The 23,226-nt window shown below is 58.5% G+C and overlaps 2 protein-coding genes across 5 annotated transcripts in view; one reads left to right on the top strand and one right to left on the bottom strand.

The window, feature by feature from the left end:
* Window positions 1-23,226, top strand: part of SLC5A10 (solute carrier family 5 member 10) — a 40,603-nt gene that overhangs the window by 14,092 nt on the left and 3,285 nt on the right. For 2 of the 4 annotated variants that reach the window (XM_050906357.1, XM_050906355.1), the window contains 3 exons: window positions 2,345-2,480; window positions 22,052-22,159; window positions 22,554-22,704. In XM_050906357.1, the coding sequence (XP_050762314.1) occupies window positions 2,345-2,480; window positions 22,052-22,159; window positions 22,554-22,704 (395 nt within the window). Of the gene's footprint in view, window positions 1-2,344; window positions 2,481-2,715; window positions 2,732-8,816; window positions 8,849-22,051; window positions 22,160-22,553; window positions 22,705-23,226 lie in introns of all 4 variants that reach the window. The other 2 variants (XM_050906354.1, XM_050906356.1) reach the window with 2 other exon arrangements.
* On the bottom strand, window positions 83-17,541 carry FAM83G (family with sequence similarity 83 member G). Its single transcript, XM_050906348.1, has 5 exons — window positions 17,047-17,541; window positions 10,119-10,286; window positions 6,467-6,591; window positions 4,204-5,647; window positions 83-502 (listed from the first exon to the last, which is right to left on the bottom strand). Exons 1-5 carry the CDS (start codon window positions 17,539-17,541, stop codon window positions 83-85), a joined length of 2,652 nt encoding a protein of 883 aa, XP_050762305.1.

Below are 23,226 nucleotides of genomic sequence, written 5' to 3'. Positions count from 1 at the left end.
TGCCCCATGTAACACGGCGTCGCCTGGGGTCCAGGCACGCTCTACTACCGCTCTCGCCCTGGAAGTCCACCTTCATCAGCACCTAGTGGTCCTTCTGGCCGGTGGTCTCAGGGGGCTTCTTTTTGGAGTCAATAGAAGCACCTGGGGCTCCTGCAGCCCTGTTCTTGAGGTGCTTGGACTGGGACAGTTTGGAGAGCGGGATGCCGAGGGGTGTCCTCATCTCCTCAGTTGTCTTCTGGCTTTCCGGCAGGGAGGTTAAGCGTTTGCTTGATGCTCTGGGGTTGCTTGGTGAGAGGCGGCCGGGCTGCGTGGGCTTGCTGGGGCTGAAGGCTTTGCTCTGCCAGTAAGGCTGGCTGCCTGCAATGGTCTTTTTGGGTTCGGCTCCATCCCCTCTGTATTTGGTGGCCCCGGGGGGTTTCTCGTGCGTCGGGGAGCAGGAGACCTCCTTGCCTTGTTCTCTGCCTGCGGGGTTCCTGGGTCGGTAGTGGTAGATGTGCGTCCCCTGTTTGTTAAAGAGCAGAGAAAGAGATGAGCTACTGCTGCTGTAAGGATGCTGGTCCCCTGCAAGGACACCCCTTCACATGTCCGTGCTGCGGACTTGGTCCTCATGGACAAATCCCTCTGCTACTTGGTGTATTCCCTTGCCCAAATTATTCTGACACTGGTGGCAGCTCAAAACTGCCTCAAGTCTTAACCATTGCTGCTTCTCTGATTTCTTGTTCTGGCAATGCACTGTCCTGCACATCACAGCATATCAGCAGCCACTTCCCGAGCAGCCCTGGCAGCCTGGAGGCTGTCCCGAGCCAAGTCACTGCTGCCTGGAGATCCAGGACCAAGGATGCCAGCGGCATCTCAACGCCTTCTCTCCAGCAGCAGCCTGAACACCCGTCTTAATCATCTAAGCGCTCATTTTAGGCCCAAAGAGCATTCAGTCATCCAGACCCAAACTGTGGGATTAGGTGGCTACCAAGATTAGATGAAAGGATGGAGGGTTGGGAGAGGAGGTGGGATCAGGAGACAACAGGGAGCTGCAACACCACTGCGGGGGAGGCTCTGATCAGCTGGGTTGAGAGACATGTTTGGATTGGGTCTGAGCCCCATTAATCTTAATGCTGGACTGGGTAAGGCCTTAACGCACGGCTGTGGTCACCAGATATTTATCTTCCTCTTTGGGTGTGTCTGCGCCGCAATCCGGAGGTGTGATTGCACCCTGCGCAGACGTACCCGGGCGAGATTGGATCTAGCGAGCGCAGGTGCTGACGGCAGGACGAGCTGGGGCTGGGAGGCTGCAGAGCCGGCTGCACTGACCTGCCCTGCCTCTGCCGCGACCCCCGCCGTGCCGCCAGCACCCCATCTCCACCGTGCTGTTGGCATTGTCTCGGTGTTCGGTCATTTAGTCCCAATATCCCAACGGCCTCTCTGGTCCTCGAGCAGACATCTCCTGCTTTGACCAGGAGGGCTGCGTTAAAGCAGCTTAGCTTAGGTAATGCTAGATCGATTTAACTAGATTGCTTAAAATCAGTGCTAAGGCCTGAGATGTCTTCAGGTGGGAAGGACTAAGGGTGATTTAGCTCCTCTCCCTTCGAGGTCATCATGTGCCTGATGTGGTGGTGCACATGGTGCCTGAGCTGGGTGGTGGGGCCGGTGGCTCCTGACATGCTCTGGCTCTCGGGCAGAAGTTAAACTACGGCTTCCCTGAGCATCCCACCCCAGGATCCAGCACCCCGTCCCTCCTGCCCAGCAGTGGCATGAGCCAGTGTTCGCTCAGGAGTGGCTGAATCCTGCTGGGTGCTGAGCACTTCTCTGTAAACCTTTGGGGAGAGTCTGAGCTCTTTTAAAGTCAGCATTTCCTACTGATGTTGCCTATTTAAGAGAGATTGCCTCAAAGCCCAAGGGCTGGCTGTATGGTGGATGGACGTGGCTTGGCCAGAGCTTTGAGGTGTGATGGTTTGAGCAGTGTGGGTGGTGGACGTGTGGTAGGAGGAGGCTGGCCTCAGTGTCCGTTTCATTGTGGGCACTCTTTGGGGAGAAGAATGAATAGAAGGGGCAGGAGGGGAGAGGATGGTGGTGGGGAATGGTTGATACTGGCCGCAGGACGGGCTGCTGTGGTTGCACTGGGCTTTTGTGGTGCTACGGCATAACACCAACCCGTTGCTGGTCTGGAGGGAAACCCAGCCCGTGGGTTGGGTACACATCTAGGCTGCGTTTGGGAGCTGCGTTTGGGCCCGATGCCCAGTGGCTCCAGTGTTTGGAGATGCTTGGGATGCAGTTTGGCCAGGAGGAGGCTGATGTGGAATAGGAGGTGTTGGTGGATGCTCAGCCATCCTCTCCGGCTCTCCCACAGGTCATCGTCCAGCGGTCGCTCTCTGCTAAGAGCCTGAGTCACGCCAAGGCCGGCTCCATCTTGGCCAGCTACCTGAAGATGCTGCCCTTGTTCGTTATCATCATGCCGGGGATGATCAGCAGGGTCCTGTACCCAGGTAAGGGCCCCCGCCATGCGGATGCGGAGCTGGCAGAGGGGGGTATTTTGCCTGTCACTAAGCGATGAATGGGAGGGGGGCTTGTCTGGAAACCTCTGCTCTGCACAGACTTGGGGGCTCTGCAGGAGGGAGAGGGACAGGAGAGGACCTGAGTGTCCCCAGCGCTCTCCTTGTGCCGGCCGTGCATCAGTCAACGCTACTGTACTCTATTAACCGGGCAGCTGGGTGTGAACAGGATTGCATGTATTTAGGCAAGGCAATGCTCCAGGGACAACTTGGGTGCTGTGTTCTCAATGTGATGGAAAACATGATATTCTCCCTGAGTGAGCCTCCGCCTGTGTTTTGGGCTACACTGGGCTACATAAGAAACGTGGACCCAGAATAAAAATGTTTGGTGGGGGTTGATGGTGATTCCTGTCAGATTCGAGGTTTCTGCAGAGTTAATCAAGGATTGCTTTGGTTTATTATTTTTACACACGAGAGAAACTATTCTCTGCACACTTCTACCAGCTGAGCGCTGGCTTTCCTAACCCTGATGGTGTGTTAATTATCTACCTTTCATCAAAGGGCCAGAACAAGTTATTGCAGGAACACTAACGTACCTGGCCACTCTGAGCAAGGTGGCACCCGGGACTTGGGTCACAGAGCATCAAAGGGCTCGGTGCTCCTTGCCCTGCATGGCTTTGCAGAGCGCGAGGGGATATTTGATGTGCAAGGATTAAAACCCTGCTCTGAGCTCTGTGTCGCTGGCTGGGAAGGGAGAAGCAAGTGGACTCTGGGCTAGTAAATTTAATTTCCTGTAAATACGGATTAGATGCTCAGTTGGGGTAACCTCAGGTGGCTTCAGGGATTTCAGCTGCTGATTTAGCCCTGGGGGTTTGAACGCCCTGAAAACAGCAGATGGGGAGCCTTGAGAAACCAAAATGCTTGGTAGTGGCCCAAGAGGCTGCAGCGCTTGGGTGGAAATAGGGGATTGACCCTGCGATCCCCCTGCCTGGATGGGGTGATGCTCCCGCCGTGGCGGGGATGCTGGGGTGCACCCCGTGCTCCAGCAGCGGGGATGCTGACGTGCACCCCGTGGTCTTGCAGCGGGGTGCTGGCATGCACCCGGTGGGGTGACAAGGTCTGGCGTCACTCATGGATCAGCCACGAAGCTGCTGACTGCAACGCACGCCCACAGAGGTTGCTGTCCCTGTTTCTCTGCTGTCTTGCTCTGCCTAATTATGTGTCCGAGTGCTTTTACTTTGATGCTAATCACCTTTGCAAGGAGCTAGAAAACAAGCCGGAGAAGGACACGCCTGCACGCACAGTCTGTCCCTGGCTGGGCATGATGCCACTGCTGATGGGCTGCGGGATGGAGCCCAGCGGCTCCAGGCACAGCCATACGGAGCCATGTGGGCTCCATCCCACAGCCCGATGCCACGGGATAATCTTTAATTCCCGTAAACCTCCCCTTTACCAGCTGTTCCCATTGCACTCCCAGACACCAAGAGCTGTGGCATGGCCACCACCTTCCCGACCAAGAGCACCTCTTGGGTGACTCCTACCATCGCCGCGTGTAGGGCGTTATTCTTCCGTATAGGAAGTCTGATCTCGGCATCTAGGACGCGACACCAAAGCTAGGGATGACACCACGCCTTGGCTGAGCTGGCTGTGTCACCTCCAGGTTTGCAGCCTTTGTAGGGTGGAGAAACATAAGGAAGGTCATAGCAAAAAGTCCTACCTGTGTGGCACTGCTGGGGTAGGAGCTGTTGCCATCCAGGATGGTGCGGGGCAGCACACACCTAATCTCCACGGCGTTGCTCCTCCTCTTCATCATGTCCTCCACACGGACATGCTTCAGGGATGGAAGGCTCCCCAGGGGGCTGAGGAAGGTGCCCCGGCTGACGTGAGGGTCACTGAGCTTCCTCTGCATGGGAAGGATCTCCCCATTGTGGGTGACGTCCGAGTTGGTTCGCCGGAGTGGCCCATAGCGATCCCTCACCTCATAGTACTCATCTGAGATGGAGGAGGCATTGGAGCGGCGGTAGCTGTGGTCAGCAGAGCTGCTGGAGTAGCTCTCCTGGTCACTGAGAGTGATGTACTCTTCCTCCTCCTCCTCCTCTTCTCCCAGCCCATTGTGGGCGCAGGGAGGTCCTTTGTCCTCCTGTGGCCCTGCCACTGGCCGGTCTGGCTGGAGATGGCAGGTCTCCATTGAAACTCCGTTGGGGTTCTCCTCTGGTTCCTGCTTCACACCCACGTGGTCGGCCAGCGGTGGTTGTGTGTCACCCTCTGGTGCAGTGCCGCTGTCACAGGGCATAATGACTTTGGTCATGAGGACGCCAATGGGGATGGTCCTTGGCTTTGGAACCGGGGGCTTGATGTCCTCCAGTGTCTCCTCCGGTGGCTTCAAGCGGTGGCCCAACGGTGAAGTGGCAAACGTTCCTGCTTGCTTCATTGTCCAGCTAGCACCTTCGATGGGGCTGGTAGCGGGGGCTGCATGAGGTTCCATGGGGGTCTGCGGGGTCTGTCTTTGGCAGGGGGACACCAGAGGTGGCTCTTGGTCTGAGTTTTTCTTGATCTCCATCTCCCTGTTCTTCAGCATCTGCCGGTGCTGGGCACTGGCCTGGGAGACGTCGCAGACTTTGATGCGGTTCATCTGCGAGAGCTTCACATTCTTTATCTTGGGGTCAATAATGTTGATGTAGCCCAAGACTTCGCTCCCGGGCTCGGGGTCAGGCTCAACCCAGGTGGGCAGATAGTCAAACATGTTGGCTTTCTCCAGATTCAGGAGGCCGGGGTGGATGAGCAGGGAGAGGTCTGCCACGTCGCCGTGCCTGTCGCCCACCTGGCCCTCGGGCAGGGCTTTGCCTTTGTGGTCTGTCTTCTGGTTTTTGTCCTGGTTCTCGGATGAAGTCTTGCTGATCTGGTCGGCGCTCTTGGCCTTCACCAGGGCATATTTAGGGTTTATCAGCTTCTTCACCACGGCGTTGGCGGGGGTCACCGGCACGACGGAGGGCAGCGTTACGGGCTCGGGTTCAGGCTCTTCAGCCATGGAGATGGACTTGAGGCTCACCCCCTTGGACATGAGGTAGAGCTCCTGGAACTGCTTGTCGAACGCCTCCACCACTTGGCCCGAGAGGACCGTGATGACGTTTCTATCCGTCCTCGCCGCAGACCAAGTGAAGCTGGAACAGAAACACATTGGAAACTCTCTGAGCGCTCGCTGGTAAATAACACGCCTCTCCCCAACCCTGGCTTTCCCCGGGGGATTGATGGTGCTAGCAGGGACATGATCTTACTGTAAACATTAATAATCATGAGATCGAAGAAATAGCTCTCATCCCAAATTAGAATGAAGGGTTGAAGTCTTGAGCACACTGGAACTTGAAGTAAAAATAAAAGGTATTTGCTGTGGGCCGGTTAGTTTTTCGCTTTAGTGTTGGCTGCTTTTCCTTTCTCAGTTTGGGTTAGTTAAGAAAAGCGACTCATAAATGGATGTGTTTTTTGTTGTGGCCAGAAAGTAGGAAATGTTTCAGTTCCATGTTTACGAAACTTGTCTTTTAGAGCTGAAAAGCTTACTGAGACTGATCTATTTCTACCAAAGGAAGTTTTCATTTAGACAAATGGGAAAATACTTTGGGTAGGAAACGTTTAACTGGAAAAGCTGAGGTTAACGTCAGAGCTAGGACTGGCTGCGGTTTGGTGCTTTTGTCCTTCCTTGTGCTCATCACATCCATTGGCAGAAGCACTTGTTGTGTCCCACCACCTCCGAGAAGGAGGGGTGTCCTAGACCTGGCTGTGGGGTGGTGGGGAACCCTTGGGTCCCAGTCCAAATCTCAGGCTGGCCTTGCAAAATCATCTCCCAGTTTAGGAGAAGGGGAGCAAGTCTGGGACAGGGTCCTGGGGCCATGCTGGGCAGGACCAGGACTTGGACTACGTGGGTCCGCATCGGTCCTTTGACCAACACCTCCATGGGGTGGGCAAGAGGAGACACCGCTGATTACCTGTAGGATCCACACATGGCCCGGTCCCCGTCCACAAACATGAACTTCTGGGCCAAAGCCCCTTTGAACTTGGTGGCCGAGCGCGTGAAAAACTCTGTCCCCCCCGTGCTCCGGACTCGCAGGTTCTGCAAAGCAAAGGCAGAGGCGTGAGCGGGAGCAGGAGCAAAGGGCTGGTCTTCAGAGCATCGTTGACCCCTCCATCGATGCCCCCGTGGATGCTCCACAGCCCCTCCGAGGAGTGGAAAACACTCTTCATGGCCAGCCCAGAGGAGACCACAGCGATGAGAAGATAAAATAACTTGCCCAAGGCCATGCAGCAAACAATGGTGATTCTTCACCTCCTCCCCAGCGGGAGATGTACAAGGGGTTTTAGGGGGAGGTGGTGACCCCAGGACAGTGCACGTGGACCTGATGGCAGTGGGCTTGTCCTCCACCAGGCTCCCCCCTCGCCGTGCTCCTAAATCTGAGCGTCTAGCCCTGTTTTTAGGGGTGGGTGGGGAAAAAAAAAGACAGTGGGGCAACATCTTTTCACCCCTGGGAAACGAAACCCAGGGATGTGGGCCAAAAGGGCACGTCCCACAGCAAGTCCCCGCGGAGGTGGCCGGGGTGTCCTCCCCGCAGCGAGCCCGGGCATGGAGGGGCAGCCCTGGCTCTGAGAAAATGGTTTTTATCTTCAGTCTGGCTCATGCCTCTGTGCGTCTCAGCGGAGGGCACCAGCACATTTTTGCTGCTGAGCAGATAGCATCTTTCACTGCAAATGGTCTCCCTTGGGTGGGGAGAAAATATTTTCTTACGAAAGCACCTGCATTCCTCCTGTTCCTGCTGGGATGTTGGTAATGCCATTGCTAAAGGCACCATGTCGTCACCAGGTCATGCCCTCCATGGTTGGGGTTTTTTTGTGTGTGTGTTTTTTTGGTTTTGTTTTTGTTTTTTTTTTTTAAAAAAAAGCACCAAAAGTATTTGTCTTCCCCACCTCTAGCCTTCCTCATCTGCTTCCCTGGGGTCTCCTCTCTCCCTGTAGACCATGACCTGGCACAGCCCTAAGCCCGGGTGCGAGCTGACCTCAGGCACCCCTGGTCCCCGCTCCCGCGTGCCTGGCAGGAGGGATGGTGATTCAACGCTGGTTTTAGCACGATGCAAAAGCAAAGGCTTTCCTGACTGAGTTTCCAGGGAAGTTTTACACACTGAGTGGAGAAGTTTCGGGGGTTTTTTTGGTGCATTTCATTTTTTTTTCTAGCGTTCACCTTTTTGCCTGGTGTGGCTGGGGGGAAACCGGTGCTGAGCACCCCGGTGTCTGGCAGCGGGCAGCACTGGGGATGCTGGGAGCTTGCTGGCAAGCAGGTTGGGGTGGCAATTCCCATCCCTGTCCCGTGTTGTCCCTACACGTGGGGCTGCCGAGAGAGCGATAGTGCCCGGGGTGCGCACCGACCGGCTGCTGGGTAATGCTTGCACCCAAGGCTGAGCCCTCTTGCCCATCGCCTGCCTGGGCGTCCCCAGCTCGCCGCTCTCCCAGGGCGTCGATCTCTCCCGCTCGGAGCCGAACCTTTGCACAAAGGCACAAAGCAGCCGTGGGTTTTTCTCAGGTAACACCCAGGGGAACAAAGCTCCGCAGAAGCAAGGTGCCGGTTACCTTTCCCTTCCTCCTCGCTCCCGGCGTATCGCTGCTGTTAAGTAAGATCTGTTTATTTAATCTCTCCCAAGACGAGCGTGCAGCAAGCGAGCGCCTGGTGCGATGGCTGGCTGCCGAGCCCGGGACGGGGTGAATCACTCCCCAAGCACTCGCCATTGCTCAACGAAGCGACCGCCTTGCCCAAGCTGGCTTGCTAATTGCGAAGCGCGGAAGGCACCTAGATAACGACGTACGTTTCGTTAGCATCTCCTGGCTTACGAAGCAGCTCCCAGACACTGCCCTAGTTTCCTCACGGCCTCCTGCCCTGCTGCATCCCATGCCAGCAAATTGGCTGCAATATGTGGCAAATCCCAACTTCTAGACATTTGCCGAGCTCTGCAGATGTTCTCCTGCTTTTCCAGTCCTGCCACCGGGCTGCTAATGCATTAAAACACCGGCGTGCGTCAGCTCTGGCTTTTCTGGTCTCGGAGCCGCAGCAGTCTGCAGGATACCAGACTCTCCGGGGAGTTTGGACGCGGGTAAAAGCTCAGCTGAGTCTGCTGTAATTGTTGTGAGCAGCAATTAAGCAGGGCCGGCGGGCTCGGCGGCTGGGGAAGGCGTGAGGCTCAGCCGGCTGGTGCTTTCGGCTCTCTGGGGTGGGGGTCCCTGAGCCCCTCCTGTGCCCCGGCCCCGCTCCAGCCCGGCGTGAGGGTGTCGTGGCTCCTACGTGTTCTTGCTCAGCCGGAGGTTCGCCCTCACCGTAAGCAAATTTGGTGAGCTTGCCCGGGCATGGGCCTCCCCGCCAGCCATTTGGCAGCCAGCGCACACGGCCGGCTGACGTCAGGCGCAGAAAACATCGCTTTTCTGCCAAGCAACAGGCGAGGCCGAGCAACTCACAGCCGGGAGGAGGGTGTCTGCAAGCCCCGAAGTGAAGCTGCTGGGCTGCTCTGGTGTGTTTGCATCCGATGCCAGCGATGGGAGCGTTGTGCCCAGCGGAGAGCCCGGGACTCTGTCCTGCGGCTGGAGCGAGGGTCCCCGCTCCCGCTGCTGCTCCTGAGGCTGATGTAACCCCCCGCCCTCTCCTCTGCCCCTTCGTCTTCCTCTGCCTTTGCACAAGCACCGTGCCAGGTGATTTTCTCTGCACGCACAGGGACGTGTAAGGGGTTTGGGGCACTTTGGGCTGCGGACCGAGCCCCCGCGCTGCCAGGCATCCCCTGTGCTGCTTTATCTTCCCTCGTTTCAAACAGGATTCGTGCACAGGAGCGATGTCATGTGCAGCTGCCAGCACCTCCAGGGCCGGGTGAACGTGGCATGTGCGGGCAGATCGGTCCCACCGGTGTGCTGCCTGGTGCGGGCGAGCGCGGTGAGGGCATCCTTGGCAGCTGCCGGGGCTGCGGGCAGTGTGGGTGCCTCCCTGCTCTGCTCCAGGCCCCGTGCTGGGGCGGAGGCTCCAGAAAAGGGGAAAATCAAGTTTTTTAATTCCAGCCTCTGACTTGAGGGAAAGCCTGAAAGCGAGAGAACCGGCCGGCAGTTGCTCCTGCCGATCCTGCCCCTGGGGCAGGAGCAGGTATGAGGCTGGTGACAGCGCAGATCCGGCCCTGGCAGAGCATCTGCCTCGCGTGCCTTTCCTCTTGCCAGCTTGTTCACCAGGAGGAGCTGAGCACGTAGGTTTGCCCTGGGCTTTGCTGTGCCCTGCTTAAGTCGTGCCCAGCCTTGTGGGGCCGCAGCTCCCTGAACACCCCTCTGCCCCAAAGCCAGCTCTGGCTGGGTACCAGCAGCCCCCCGGGCTTTCTGCATCCAGCTTTGCTGGGTGGAAATCCATGTCCCCACCTCTCATCCGTTGCCCCTCCATCCTGCTGCTCCTGGATTTGGGCATCACCTTCAGCTTTGGCTACAGGAAAAATGGGCAAAACTCATCTAGCACTGCCCAAAGTTTGGGGGTTGTGATCCCCCCAAGACGAGAGGGAGTGGGGCTGATAGCTCTGATTATCTCCCTGCGTTGGAGGAGGTTACCCGGCCCTGGACCCTTGGGGCCATCCTTACCTTCAAGTGTCCGGTGTGCATCTGGGCTCGCTCGCACATCTGAAGGAAGTGTTTCACGTTGGTCTCATCCAAAATGATGTAGACTCCCACTTTCCTCTTGAAGCCCGCATCCAGGAGGTCCTTGAAGATGTCTACATCGGTGAACATGTCCATGACCACTGCGATGACCTGGAGAGGGGAGAAGAGAGATGAGTCTGGGTAGCATGGCTGGGTGACAACCCCAAGATATAGCCGGCCCTTGTTTTGTGAGAGCTGAAGCAATGTGCTCTCTCTCTCGGAGGTCGGGATTGAGTCGGGGGGAGCCCAGGCTCCCGCTCCGGCCAGCCTGAGGGTGGAAAGCAGGAGCCCCCAGTCCCATTCCTCTGCTGTCACTATGGGAGGTTTGATCTCCGGTGGTGGCCCATAACATAATATACTTGTGAAAAAATGATTTCTGAGGGTGAATCTAACTTTCTTGCCTTTAACAAGCTCCAGAGTCCAGTGTCTGGCTGAGAAGTTTGGTGTCCCTTTGCTATCGGCACTGCCCGCGGCCCCATCGCGGGGAGCACCAGAAAGGGAAACCTGCGATGCAGCGATGTGTCTGTCTGTCTGAGGGCATGTCGCATGGGGTAGCTGCTGTCTCTGGGGTTACCATGCATGCTTGTGTTGAAAGAAACAGTATAAAAAATAGCTAAAAGTGATTCTAAGCTTGGTAGAAAGTATCCGGATACCCCTGAGACGCATTCAGGAGCCGAAATGACTTTTAATACCTTTTAAAAAACAGGCCTGGGTGCGAGCTGATGAGGTTGCTTAAAAGCAGCCAGGAGTTTGCAGCTCCCAGCACCTGCAACTGGCCGCTGTTCCAAGTCCAGGCTGCTGCTAGCAGCGACGTGGTTGGCTTCAAGGTCAGCTCTCCACTGTGAGGCCAAAGCAGAGCACCGGAGGCAGGCAGCGTTTCTGTCACTGGGGCTGCTGGTGTCTCTCTTGGTCTCGCTGCCCAGCCCTTGCGTGGCCGGGAGCCTGCCGGGTGCTCAGGGTGCTGCTCCTGCTGCGCAGCATCCCTCCTTCCTCCCAGGCTGTATGAAAGCGGAGCAGAGCCGGGACAACGGTGCCAGCGCCCTGTGCGGTGACAGTAGGGTTTGGCACATGGCAGCGTCACCGTTCTTTGCAAGCCGGAGCTGCCTTTATACCCAGGGCGTTTGCTGCCGTGGCGGGGCCAGGGCGAGTCCTGCATATGATAGGAAGATGCATCTGTGCCGTGTCCAGCCACACCGGGATTTTGCTGGGATGGCTGCCTAAGCACCAAAGTTCACTCCACGCCCATGGGTTTTGCATTCCTGGAGATGGCATCGCCCACGACACAACGGTGAGCAGCAGCAGCGCAGCACGAGATGTGTGCAGGCAAAGGGGCTGGAGGCAGCTGCCTGCAGCCCAGCTGAGCATCTCGGTGCAATTCCCAGGGTAGCAAAAGGGCAGCGCAGCCCAGCAGCCGTGTCTGCCTCCCCTCATCCCACACGGGGTGGCAACAGCCACGCAGGAAAGCGGCTTGTCATCGGGGCACTGGCATGTCATAATCCCATGCTTGGAAACCCGTCGGTGTCCCCCACCTCTGTGGCTGTTCCTGGAAGATGCCCTGGGTCAGGGGGACATGGATGCTCTCGGCCTTTCGCCCTTCCAGGAGGGCTCTGCTGGCCGCGGCATCTGGCTGAGCCAGGGAGTACACCAGCATGGGAGCGTGCACGCCATGGGGTGACACAGGGAGACCCTGGGATGCTCCTCCCTCAGGAGAGAAGGAAACGGGACGGGGACGGGCGCTTGCACACTCAGGCACGTCCAGTCCAAGGCTCTCAAAGCATGAAGCTGCCTTTTAATTAGTTCTGTGCCACAGGAGGCGGAGAGCTCTAATTAAGAAGAGGATCGTGCATTGTGACACTGCCGGCTCTTCCCTTCCTTTTCTGCAGGCAATGGGGTGAGGAGTGAGGCTGCATGGGGAGCCCCAGCCCACGCCATCTCCGATGCTGCCCCGACCTCCCCGACCTCGGCCACACACGAGCATTTCGGGAGGTGCCAGCGAGCCGAGCGAGAGGGGACTTTACGGCTCTGCCACTTGATTTTAACTGAATTCCCATTTATTCTCATCCGAGAGCCTCTCAACAGGCTTTGCCATGAAAGGATAAATCCTCACTCCCTTGTGCATCTGCTCGTGTGTTTTGCACGTCCTCGTTGTCCTGGTGGGGAAACTGAGGCAGAAAACTGGGTGCCCGCTTTGCATGGGCTGCCCAGCGAGGGCTGCGCTTGTCTCGCCAATGATGTAAAGTGGGACAGGTTCAAAGCTACTCTTAAAGCTCAGGGCTTGGCTTTTCCATTTACAGCAAGTAATTGGGGAGGAGCTGTGCTGTCTGCTGCGAGTCCCGGGTGAGGGGCACCTGAGCCAGGATGGCGTCTTCCCGGTTTGAGGAGGTGGGTTTGGTGGCAGATGCTTTGCTCCCGTCTCTGACACCGATGCTGCGTCCATGGTCATGTCACTTTGCCTGTGCACCGCGTTTTCTCCAGGGGAAGTTGCGACTTTATAAAATGAGGATGAGAATAGTACTGGCCTTCATTTTGGGAGGAAAAGGGCATTTTTCTACTGCAGTCCCAGCATTCTCAAGGCCGTGGCTTGCTGCTATGGCTCTGAAGACAGGAAGGTGCTTTGCAGGGACCCAGGCAGGGCACGGTGACGTCCCCCATCCCAAGCACCGCTCACGCGGGGATGGCAAGCAGGCAGCGCACTGCAGGCAGTCGCCCAGGGCGGCTGGCTCGGGCAGCGAGGAGGCAGCCTGGCTCTCGCCCGCTTGCCCACATTTTCAACCCGATTCCTCCCGCTCGGCTGGTGCATCCTGTCGCTGCTCAGCGCTTCTGCTTCCCTCCCCGCTGCGTCTTGCCTGCAGGCCAGGCTTGGCCTCGGTTTGTCACCAGGATCTCACGCCAGCGTGCCAACGTGCTGCCCTGGCACGAAATGGGCTGGGAGAGCGAGGACGGCGCTGGCAGCGCTCCCAATGCGGTGACTGTCCAGGGACCGCGCAGGCAAAATCTGCTGCTGGGCTTGCCCGCGCTTGAACCTCAACTGGGACCGGTTGGGTCTATGCCAAACCCAGGTACAGGGGTTTAATCTGCAAAGAATGGAAGCCTGTCTGCTCCGGAGAAGTGAAATCCGGTGTGCTATTTGCTTCCCAGCCTGGGGAATGGGAGTGCCTGGAGCAAACCGTGCCGTCCTATTGTGGGGAGCGAGCTCGGTACCCTTGTCCCTGTCACCTCTACCAGGGCAGTGCTCAGTGCCCTGCATGCTCGGTGCCGGAGAGGTCCCCAGCATCAGGAGAGCCGCAACTCTTCCCAAAGCCCCTTTGCCACTGCGTCATCCCAGGAAGCTTTGCCATCCCTCTGCCATTCATCTGGAGGGTGCGGAGAAGAGCAGCCCCAAACCTACAGCCAGATGCTCCCAGCACCCAGGCGGGTGATGCTTTTCTTCCCAGGGTCCCAGGAGCTGCCAAGATCCATTGGATGCAGCAGACGTGTAGGTGCTGGGTCCCAACACCCCAAGGAGTGGCGAGCATCGCATCCGCTCGGACACTGGGCAAATGACGTTGAGATCCTTCTGAACGGCTTTGATGAGCACGTAAACTGCAGGATCATGTTTTATAGAGGAAATTACAGCTCTTCATTAGCTCACTCTGAATCATCAGATAATGACTTCTGGGGCACACCACGTGGGCATTTAATAAATTAGGGAGGCACCAAGGCACAATTAGAGGAAGCGTGTTGGGATGAGGGAGACGTGGGACAAGTAACATTAATAATTGCTCTCCCCTGTCGACCCTTTCATCCAGGAATGGCAGAAGGTTTTGTAAACAGTAATTAATAGGGCCTCCCAACCTTTGCTGGAAGTTGCTCAGGGTAATTATATCACCACAATCCCAACCTGGAACCTCAAGTGCAGAGAGGTCAGACTTACTGCTGTCTCCGGTGGCTTTTGGCCAAGGTCAGTGTTTTCAGCCTGCTCTGGTTTCTGGTCAGATAGAGCCAAAATCTAGAGAAGAGGAGAGGAGGGAAATCTTCCTCCCTACCCATCCTGTCAGCCTTGCAGCCCGAGGGCATCCGCATCGAGGGAGAGACGGCTGTGCCACGGCTAGACCTGGTGAAGGTCTCCAGGGTGAAGCCCAGTGGTGTACTATGTCCCTGATCACCTCTGTTCGTTGGCCACAAAGATGGGGATTTGCTGGGAGAGCAGGGACGTGGCCATGGGATCCTGCCTCTCTTCTCTCCCATTTATTCCCAGAAAGAGGAGGGGATCATTTGCATCCCCTGCTCCAGCTCGCCTGGGTTTGCCTCTCTCCAGAGCAAAGCAGAGCCTCTGAACTCAGCAACATTTGGCCTTGTTCCTGCAAGCAAGTAGGTTCATCTGCAGCATCAAAGGGGCCTCACATCTCAGCTCTTGGCTTCCTCGCCCCAGCTCTGAGCTGCCGTGAGCCTACCCAGCGTCAGCAGCGCTCACGTGGGCTCTGAACTTTCCTCGGCCGGGCTGTCTGTCAGGTGAACTTTGCTCTTCTGGCCATGAGACAGCAACCTGCGTGGCGGTGTGTGGTGTTTGGCATCTGAGAGCATTTCGGATCAAGCGCCTTTGACAGCGGCTGGAGCAAGGGTCATCCTCTGGGATGCAATACTGAAGCTCTCCCAAGCCTGTGCTCCTTTGCAGGCGGATGAAGAGCACTGCCGTTGCCCGGTGGGATGGGACAATTCGGCAGGGATCTCCGCAGGGTGGCCCAAGGGACACTGCAGGAAGGACAGGGCATGTGGCCAGCCTACATGACACCTGATGGGGTGGCAGCCGGACCATCCCTCTGTCCACTCTCGGCTTCCTCAGCCAAACCCTTTCACCTCTGAGCTGCCTTGAGGACCTTAAGCCTCAGCTGAAATCTCTGGGTGCAGAGGAGGGTGGTCTAGCCCAGTGTCCCCACACTTAGGAGCACCCACACCAGCGGTCGCCTGGGCTCAGCTGCGTGATAGCAGGTTCAGCTGCCGTAACTGCGGTCCTCGTATACAGGGTGGGAGACCTCTGGAAGGACCCTACTTGTCAGACCCCATAACTCCTGCCATCCCCAGACCCTGCAGACTGCAGGTTTGAAGCATGCACCCATCTCTACGTTTCCTGGGGTGCCATAAGCTCCAAGCAGGCTCCTGCATGTCACCAGTGGTGTCACCACATCTCATCCCACCAGCAAGGACCCCCTGGACCATGAGGCAGAGCCCAGCCCTGCTCATGGGGCATCAAGGTACCGGTGACAAGCATGGCAGCATCAACCACAGCCATGTCCCTGCGGCTTGGAGAGGCTCCAAGGAGGTGGGGATGGTGCAGGCAGCAGGGCCCGGCAGCTGCCTGACTCAACTGCCTGGCTCTGCTGAGCCGGAGGAGGGTGGTAGGATGACTCAGGAGATGCCGTTTGCGTGGGGGCAGGCGGGAAGCGGTGAGTAGGCAAAGCCAGGCAGGAGCTGCAAGCCCGGGTCAGAGGCAGCTGGAAAGACCCGAAGATGAGACATTATTTGTAGTGAGGGAGTTCTCCCATCCTCCATCCCATGGGACTTCAGCCCTCCCTTCCCTTTGCCCTCACTGCAAAGCCCTTCAGCGGGGAAAGCGTCGCAGGTAAGGACAGGTCACCTTGACTTTTGCAAGGTGACAGCGGCCAGAGACGGCTCCCGTCCGCAGCGGGGCAGCCCCGATCCCCTGCATCAGCCGTCCCCGTGAACCGACTGCCTCGGACACCTTGGAAGATCAGTTTTCCTGCCTGAGCCGTGGCTCTTTGTGCTCAGACCCCTCTGGCCCTCTGGTCCTGGAGAGGCTCTGACGGCTGCGTGCTACCAGGCTTCCCTCTCTCCTGCCAGGATTTGTGAACCCCAGCACCGTCCCTGGCCCCGGCATGGGGGTCTCTGGAGGTGGACCCGACGCATCCTAGCCTATCTCCCTCGGCTCCATAGCCACCCTGGCAGGGTCTCCACATTTTCCTGCTGGAGCATCCCCGGGGTGGGGATGCTCCTCCCTCAGAGCTGGATTTCTCAAGGGAGTGGACACACAGAGCTCAAAGGGCTTCAAAGCACTGCGAAACTAGCAGGTACCGACCCCTCCTGTGCTTCCCAACTGGGACTGGGTCACTGGGAAATACCAGCAACCTCTGCCCACCACCGCTGGCCTTCAACGCATGCCGTCATCTCCCTCCTTCCCTGGTCCTCCTGCCCATAACACCAGCCTGACCCCATCGCTCATGCATCCCAACTCCCTGCTCCTTGGTTTGATGCCACAGGGAGGACAAGTCTCAACCTAAATCCCCTTGGCATCTCCCCAGCCTTGTCCTGCACATCAGCTCATCGTTCTCCTCTCAAAGCCAGGATGAGGCCAGCTTGGAGCACCGCAGCAATCTCAGACCAAACTCGACCCTCGTATACGTCAGCGCCAGACCAGCGGCTTTGGCTGCTTTGCCGCAGGGCTGAGTTTGGCTCCTCCGGTTCCTGCGTGTTGCCACATGCAGTCACACAGGGCTCTGGGAATAACGATCGCGGGGTGCCTGGGACCGTGGGCTCGCAGCTGGGAAGCAGCTCAACCCATTTTTCTCCCCTGGGGTTTTCCCCACATCCCTGTAGGGACCCTGGGATTAACGATGTTGCCGTACGGATCATGAGAAGGGTCGCATTGCTCCCAGGGAGTGTTGGACCAGGCTAACAGCATCTTCAGCAAAATCTGATCCCTGAATATTGATTACACTGAATGAACATGGAAAAACCCCAACGCTTGACCCCGATGCCTTTGCTTGGGCAGAGCTCCCCGCAGGACGGGGATTGCCTGGCTGAGCAGGACTTTAGGATCTGTCCTCGGCAGGACAGCCGGGGGCAAATCGTGCCCCATCCCCGCGGCGCACCTCACCTTCTGAGCCTGGCAGATCATCTTCCGCACCACCTCCTTGATGTGCGCTTGCCCCTCGATGGGCGGCTGCATGTAGACGGTGGCACGGGTGACCCCGCGGTAGGCGATGGTCTCGGGCCAGCCGAGGTCCAGCTGGGGGATGGAGCGGTCGGACCTCTGGGGCCAGTACTCCAGGGAGGGGGCCACGTCCTGCTCGTCCCCTTGGCTGTTGCGATCGCCTTCGCTCTCCCCCACGCTGCTGCCGTGGCGCGGGATGTACTCGGAGCCGGGGTCGTACGTCTCCAGCGTGTCCAGGATCTTCTTTAGCTCCAGCTCGGAGAGGAAGTCCCTGATGTTCTCCTTCTTCAGGACCTCATAGAAGGCGTCAGGGCCACGGGAGGCCAGTGCCTCCAGGGCCAGGCGTTGCTCCTCGCTGTAGAAGAACTCGGGCTTGGACTCGCTGGACCTCCAGTTAACGTGGCTGTCGTCCAGGCACTGCACCTGGGAGAAAGCCATGGTGACTGCGTGCGCCGGTACCCTCTCCGAAAGGAGCTCTGTACCCCCAGCAAGCGCCGGATGGCAACAATAAATAAGGAATTAATTATTCCCCAGTCTTTAAATACACGATTTGCTTTGCTTTGCCCTCCCTGGCTCAATGCGCAGCTGGGGAAGCGCGCCGCTCCTTTCTCCTCCGGCTCCTGCCACGCTGGAGCTCTTCTCTGCCGGGGAGGAGGATTGGGTTTCTTGCTTGCTCCCGGCTCTGCGCGGCAAGAGGGCTCCAGGCAAGGAAAACCTGGAGCTTCCCACGGCCGGGGCTGTGTGACGGGGCAGAGACGGCCCCGGGTGTACGTGCACTGCCGGGAAGGTCCTCTACCTCCGGGTCCACGCTGTTCTCATCCTCCGCTTTTTCAAGACAACGATAATACTGGATAAAATAAAAAGTAGAAAACAAACGAACAAAAAACCGGCTTAATAAAGGGCAGAGAAAAGCAGGATTTCTCGGCCCAAATGCTGTCCGTGATTATCGCTCCTGGAGAACTGGGTCAGCCGGTGGGTTTCGCAGCAGCGAACGTCTCCGTCAGCCTCTTGTGCATTGCCCTGGCTGGCAGGTCGATTATTTCGGGCTCCTGCCAGCGCGCAGTGCCGGGGCCGGACAGGTAACAGCAAGAAGTGAAAAGAGGAAAAGCAAAAGAGTGATTCATCACTCCGCCCTGCCCCACCTGCAGTCACATGCTGCCTTCACACATTCCCAGCCCTGCCCGCACATTAACTCTTTCGGCTGATGCCGTCCTCACACCTCTGTCCCGGCCGGAGAGTCGCCCGGGACCGTGCGGGTGTGGGAGGTCGGTGGGCGGCTGGGGAGGGGTTTGGGTGTTTGTCTTAAAAAAAAAAAGCTGCTCTCCCCTTAAATCTCCCCCTCTCCTGCTGTGGCAGCTGGTAAGTCAATATTTTCCAGGAAAGCAGCTCTGCCTCGTGGTTAATCCCTCCTGTGCCGAGCGCAAGGACCCCGTGCTAGTGCGGGAGCTCGGAGCCCAGGTGGGTCCTGGGGGGCAGCACCCAGTCGGAGCTGCCATAATGGTTCAAAGCTGCGCCAGAGAGGGTTTAGACTGGACATTAGGAAGCATTTCTTTACCGAGAGGGTGGTCAAACACTGGAACAGGCTTCCTAGAGAGGTGGCTGATGCCCCAAGCCTGTCAGTGTTTAAGAGGCATTTGGACAATGCCCTTAATAACATGCTTTAACTTTTGGTCAGCCCTGAAGTGGTCAGGCAGTTGGACTAGATGATCGTTGTAGGGCCCTTCCAACTGAAATATTCTAGTCTTTCTATTCTTTTCTATTCTATTCTACTCTATTCTCTTCTAAACCCTCCTCTGCTTTGGCATGAGGTTTGCAGCACGGACATGGTCACGTCACTAGACCTCGCTATGGCAGATTGCATTAATAACCAGGAGATGGACAAAAAAACCCACCCTGCATTCATCAGTTGGTGCTCACAAGCCAGAAACGTGGAGCTTTTTGCTTGGAAACTCAGATAAAGATGAATTACAAGAATCGGGGTCAGATTCTTGCACCGATGCAAAAAAGGAAAGTGCCAGGGGCTGCGTCTCACTCCCTCGCGTTGGTGCAGCTCATCTGGATTCGCAGCCGTGTAAATGAGAGCCCCGCTTGAGTCAGGCTCCCGAGGCAAAGCCACCCGTCTGCCCAGGTGCTCGGCCATCAAAGTGCTCCTCTCTGCAGACACGGTGGCCACGCAGCGTCCCGGCTGCCCTGTCCCCGGCTGGGGCTCACGGCGTGGCGAAGCACCGAGCCCAGGGAGGATTTGGAAGGAAAGACGAGTCAGAAATGTGCAGAAAGGGGAGAAACTCCAGCGGGGCTTTCTCAAAGCTGGGCTGTGGCAGGCTGAGCTGACTCCCACTCAACTTTAACTTACAGTAATGGGCTGCTGAGGGGAACCGGTGGCTTTTCTCCCCTTGAGTTGGAGTAAAAGGGTTTATGCGAATGCACAGTAAAGGCTGGCAAAGTCAACCCCCCTGCCCGTCCCCTGGTGTGAAATCGTGTGCCGGGTTGTGCCCAGCCCTGGTCTGTCGTGTGCAGGAGGTGGCAACGGGGCCGGGGGACACAGGGATGCGGGGATGCGACGGCCGTGTGTTGGGATCAGAACATGGGGAGGAACAAAGCATTCGGCTCCCACCGAATATCGGCTCAGGAGGTGTTTCAGATGGAGCTGATGACTTTATGGAAAGGCTGTGCTGACCCCGCGGGGATTTCCCAGTGGTGGGACGTCACCTCCGCGCTGTGGCCTGGGCAGCAAAGGGTGCAGTGGAGACCGAGGGTGCTGGAGGCAAAACTGGGTATTTTAGGTGAAATCCCAGCCCTGCTGAGCAAGCGGTGGTGGCCCCTTCGCTGATGGAGTTGCACCTGGGATGGCAAATGTGACAGAGCCGAGCACCCAGCCAGCACCCACGGGGGAGCTCCGGGACCTCATCCCCAGTTGTTGTCCCCCCTTGGGTGGCCCAACCTTGGTACGTTGGGAGATGCCCCGGATAGGGGCCGGTGCATCGAGCGTGGGTGTGCATGGCGTGGCTGGAGCGTGCTGCGGTTGTACCCACCTCAGCCGCCGCCAGCTGCCCCGGCTCTGTTTTTATTGTGCAAAGAGATTTACGGTCTCTTTAGCGGGGTGTGTGCGCTTATGATTTATTACGCAGCGGCATAAACGCGGCATCCCATCCGTCGTGCCATGAGCTGGCTCCTACAGCCGCGCTGGCGGCGGGAGGATTGGGACCGCAGAGCCCCACGCCTGGAGCATCGCCTGACCCCCGCGTGGGGCGAAGACGCCTGGGTCCCCCATCCCCAGGTAACTGGGGATGGGGGACCCAGGCGTCTTCGCCCCACGCGGCAAATTCAGCACCCAAATTGCGTGCAACCCCTGGCACAGGGCAAGAGCTGGCAGCAACTTTGTAATCCCCTGCCTGTTTGCAGGGACAGGTCGCCGTGACCGAGGAGGTCGGTCCCTGCTGTCGCAGGTGTCCCCTGCTTTGCCACCCCGGGGCTGACCCAGCCGGACAGGCAGCACCCGGCGCAGACATGGCTCTGCTCCCGCAGCCAGTACCAGGGCCGGCTCCTCCCGGCTGCAGATGGAAGCATTAATTACAAGGTCCTAATTAATTTCCCATCTCTAGCAGAGGGCCTAATGACAAAGCGAGGCGGCGGGGTACGACGCTGGGCTCTGCTCCCAGCTTGGGGGCTCCAGCTCTCCCGCCGGGCTTGGCTCCTGCTTCCTGCATGCTCCCGGGTCCCACCGAGGGGTTCGGTGGCAAGGCTGAGCCCTGGGGCGGGCGTTTTGGCTAGGCTATAACACCCAGACGCTGCTTTGCCCTCTGGAGCATCTTCCACCCACCAGCTGTCAGCCATTTGCATGGAGCCGCGCACAACGTGGTGTTTTAGAGAGGGGGAAACTGAGGCACAGAGCAGTGATGGCAGCTTTACTCACAGCTGCTGGAGGACAGAGTCACTGGAGCCCCGGCGCTGACTCTAACCCCGGGGAAAGGCGGCCCAGGCTGGGCTTTTTTAGCGTCCTTGGGATGTGCTGAGCATTGCCTGTGGTTTGCTGCCTGCACCCTCTTTTGCACTCCCATTGCATCGCCATTGCAGCCCACGGTCCTCTACTGAAAGCCCCGAGGTGTTACCGGCTGGTGTTTGCCTTCCCCAGCCGCTGCTACTGGGGGTCCGAGGGCTGTACCCCTCTTCGGCGGGCGTCACCACGCAGGAGGACCGGGCTGATGCTCCCAGTCACGTGCGAGGATCACCCGTGCTACTCCCCACGCTCCTCGGTGGGAGGATGCAGACCGGAGAGCCAGGCAGCCCATCCATTTTTATGCCTGGCATTAATTTCCATCCATTTCAATATTTTACGAGCGTAACAATAAAAAAAAAAAAAAAAGGGTTCAGCGCTCGTTGAGACATAGAAGTAATTGGGCGTTGACGGTCCTGGCGAGCTGCCACGCGCGTCCCAGGGAGCTGCTGGGTGCTGCCCATGCGGAGGTAATTGCCGCAACGGTGCATGAACCCGCCTGGCCCCGTGCATGGGGACGGGCAGCGGCTGCCCGTGGGGCTCTGCCGCCCCGGCCGTAGCTCCGGGTCCCGGCAGAGCCCATCCCGGCTCTGGAGGTCCCCTTGGGGCGGCTGTCGCTGGCTTTAATGTGGGGAGGGCTCGGTGGGGGTAGATCCGACCAGAGCTGGGCTAGGTGCAAGGCAGCGGGAGATGAGGGTGATGTTGCTGGGCCGGATCCTGCCTGTTTTGAGGCTGATGGGGGGGACCGAGGCTGGGGGGAGGCAGAGGTGGATCTCCATGCGGGATGTGCTCCCTGCTTCTCCCCCTGGTCCCCTGCCAAGGTCTGGGCATCGTGGCCATAGCGAAGGGTCAATATCTGCCCCAGTGGAAGGGGGTGCCAGGGGAAGGAGGGGATGCTGGGCTGGCCCCCACCCCGTGAGGGGTACCTGCATGTCACCTGCCTCTGTCCCCCAGACACCGTGGCCTGCGTGGACCCCGAGGAGTGTGCCCGTGTGTGCGGGGCTGCCGTGGGCTGCTCCAACATCGCCTACCCCAAGCTGGTGGTCGAGCTGATGCCCAGCGGTAGGTGGGTGGGAGGGGGTGCCTCTGTCTCCACCGGGCTTTGCTGCACCCTGGGGCTGCCCATGCAGCCCGTCGCGGCTCGGATGTCGGTGGGGACCCCGTGGACGGGCTGGGTGGGTTCATGCGTGGGATGGCCCGTGCAGCCCCTCCAAGGGTGACTCTGGAAGCGAAGTCAGGGGATGTGGGTGACCCCAGGGCAGTGCAGGGTCCCAGCATCCTGGGGTGCAGCTGGGTGTCCCCAAACCCCGTCCTTGCCCCAGGGGAGATCCCAGCGTGTGCCTGCGGAGGGGGAGGCATTACCCCTAGGGGAAGTATTGGGGCTGTCCCATCCCATCCCATCCCATTCCCATCGCCCCCAGTTTGGCCACTCCCTGACGGTCCTTCTCTTCCCCAGGGCTGCGGGGTCTGATGATTGCGGTGATGATGGCCGCGCTCATGTCATCCCTGACCTCCATATTCAACAGCAGCAGCACCCTCTTCACCATGGACATCTGGAGGAAGTTGAGGCCAGGGGCTGGCGAGCGAGAGCTGCTCTTGGTGGGCAGGTAGGGACTGGGGGTTTTGAGGAGACCGTGGGTTTTGGGGAGACTGGCGGGGCCGGTCTGGCCCTCTGTGATCTGCCTTTGGTGCCTGGGAGCCTGCAAAGTGCCTGCGCTCAGCCTGGCTTATGAAAGGAAAACAAGCCCTTGGATTATTTTATGTATGAAAGTGCTGGAAAGGCAGACGGGGCGTTCGGGGTGTTTGGAGGAGCAGGGCTCTGCCCTCGCCACCTCCAACCCGTTCTCCCGGGGGAGCCAGCGGCTGCTCCCCACCGAGGTCACAAGCAAAATGCACGGGGGACCTTCGCCGGGCGGCAAAGGCCAGCGCTGCCCACACATGCCCCGGCGGCTCCCGGGGGATGAGCAGGTGCCGGCAGAGAGCCCGGGAACCCGCCCGTGGTGCCGCGCTTGGGGCGGCAGAGTCAGCGCTGGGGAATGCTCCGGCGTGGTGCCGGGGTGCCGGGGTGCATGGGGAGTGTCCTCGGCGCGGGGCAGACAATAACAAGGAGGGAATCTGGGTCAGGGCTT

This window comes from Gymnogyps californianus, chromosome 15, assembly GCF_018139145.2.
Source record: "Gymnogyps californianus isolate 813 chromosome 15, ASM1813914v2, whole genome shotgun sequence".
In the NCBI taxonomy this organism is placed as follows: Eukaryota; Metazoa; Chordata; class Aves; order Accipitriformes; family Cathartidae; genus Gymnogyps; species Gymnogyps californianus.
The sequence above is the reverse complement of the archived record's forward strand: the minus strand, read 5'-3'. Positions and strand labels throughout refer to the sequence as shown.

Bases quoted from the DNA above. Each gene is read 5' to 3' on its own strand.
- FAM83G (XM_050906348.1), bottom strand. From the start codon at position 17,541: ATGGCTTTCTCCCAGGTGCAGTGCCTGGACGACAGCCACGTTAACTGG. The intron at 10,287-17,046 runs GTGAGGTGCGCC...TCCCCTCTCCAG, and splicing joins TGATCTGCCAGGCTCAGAAG to GTCATCGCAGTGGTCATGGA. The intron at 503-4,203 runs GTAGGACTTTTT...TTTAACAAACAG, and splicing joins ACCCCAGCAGTGCCACACAG to GGGACGCACATCTACCACTA.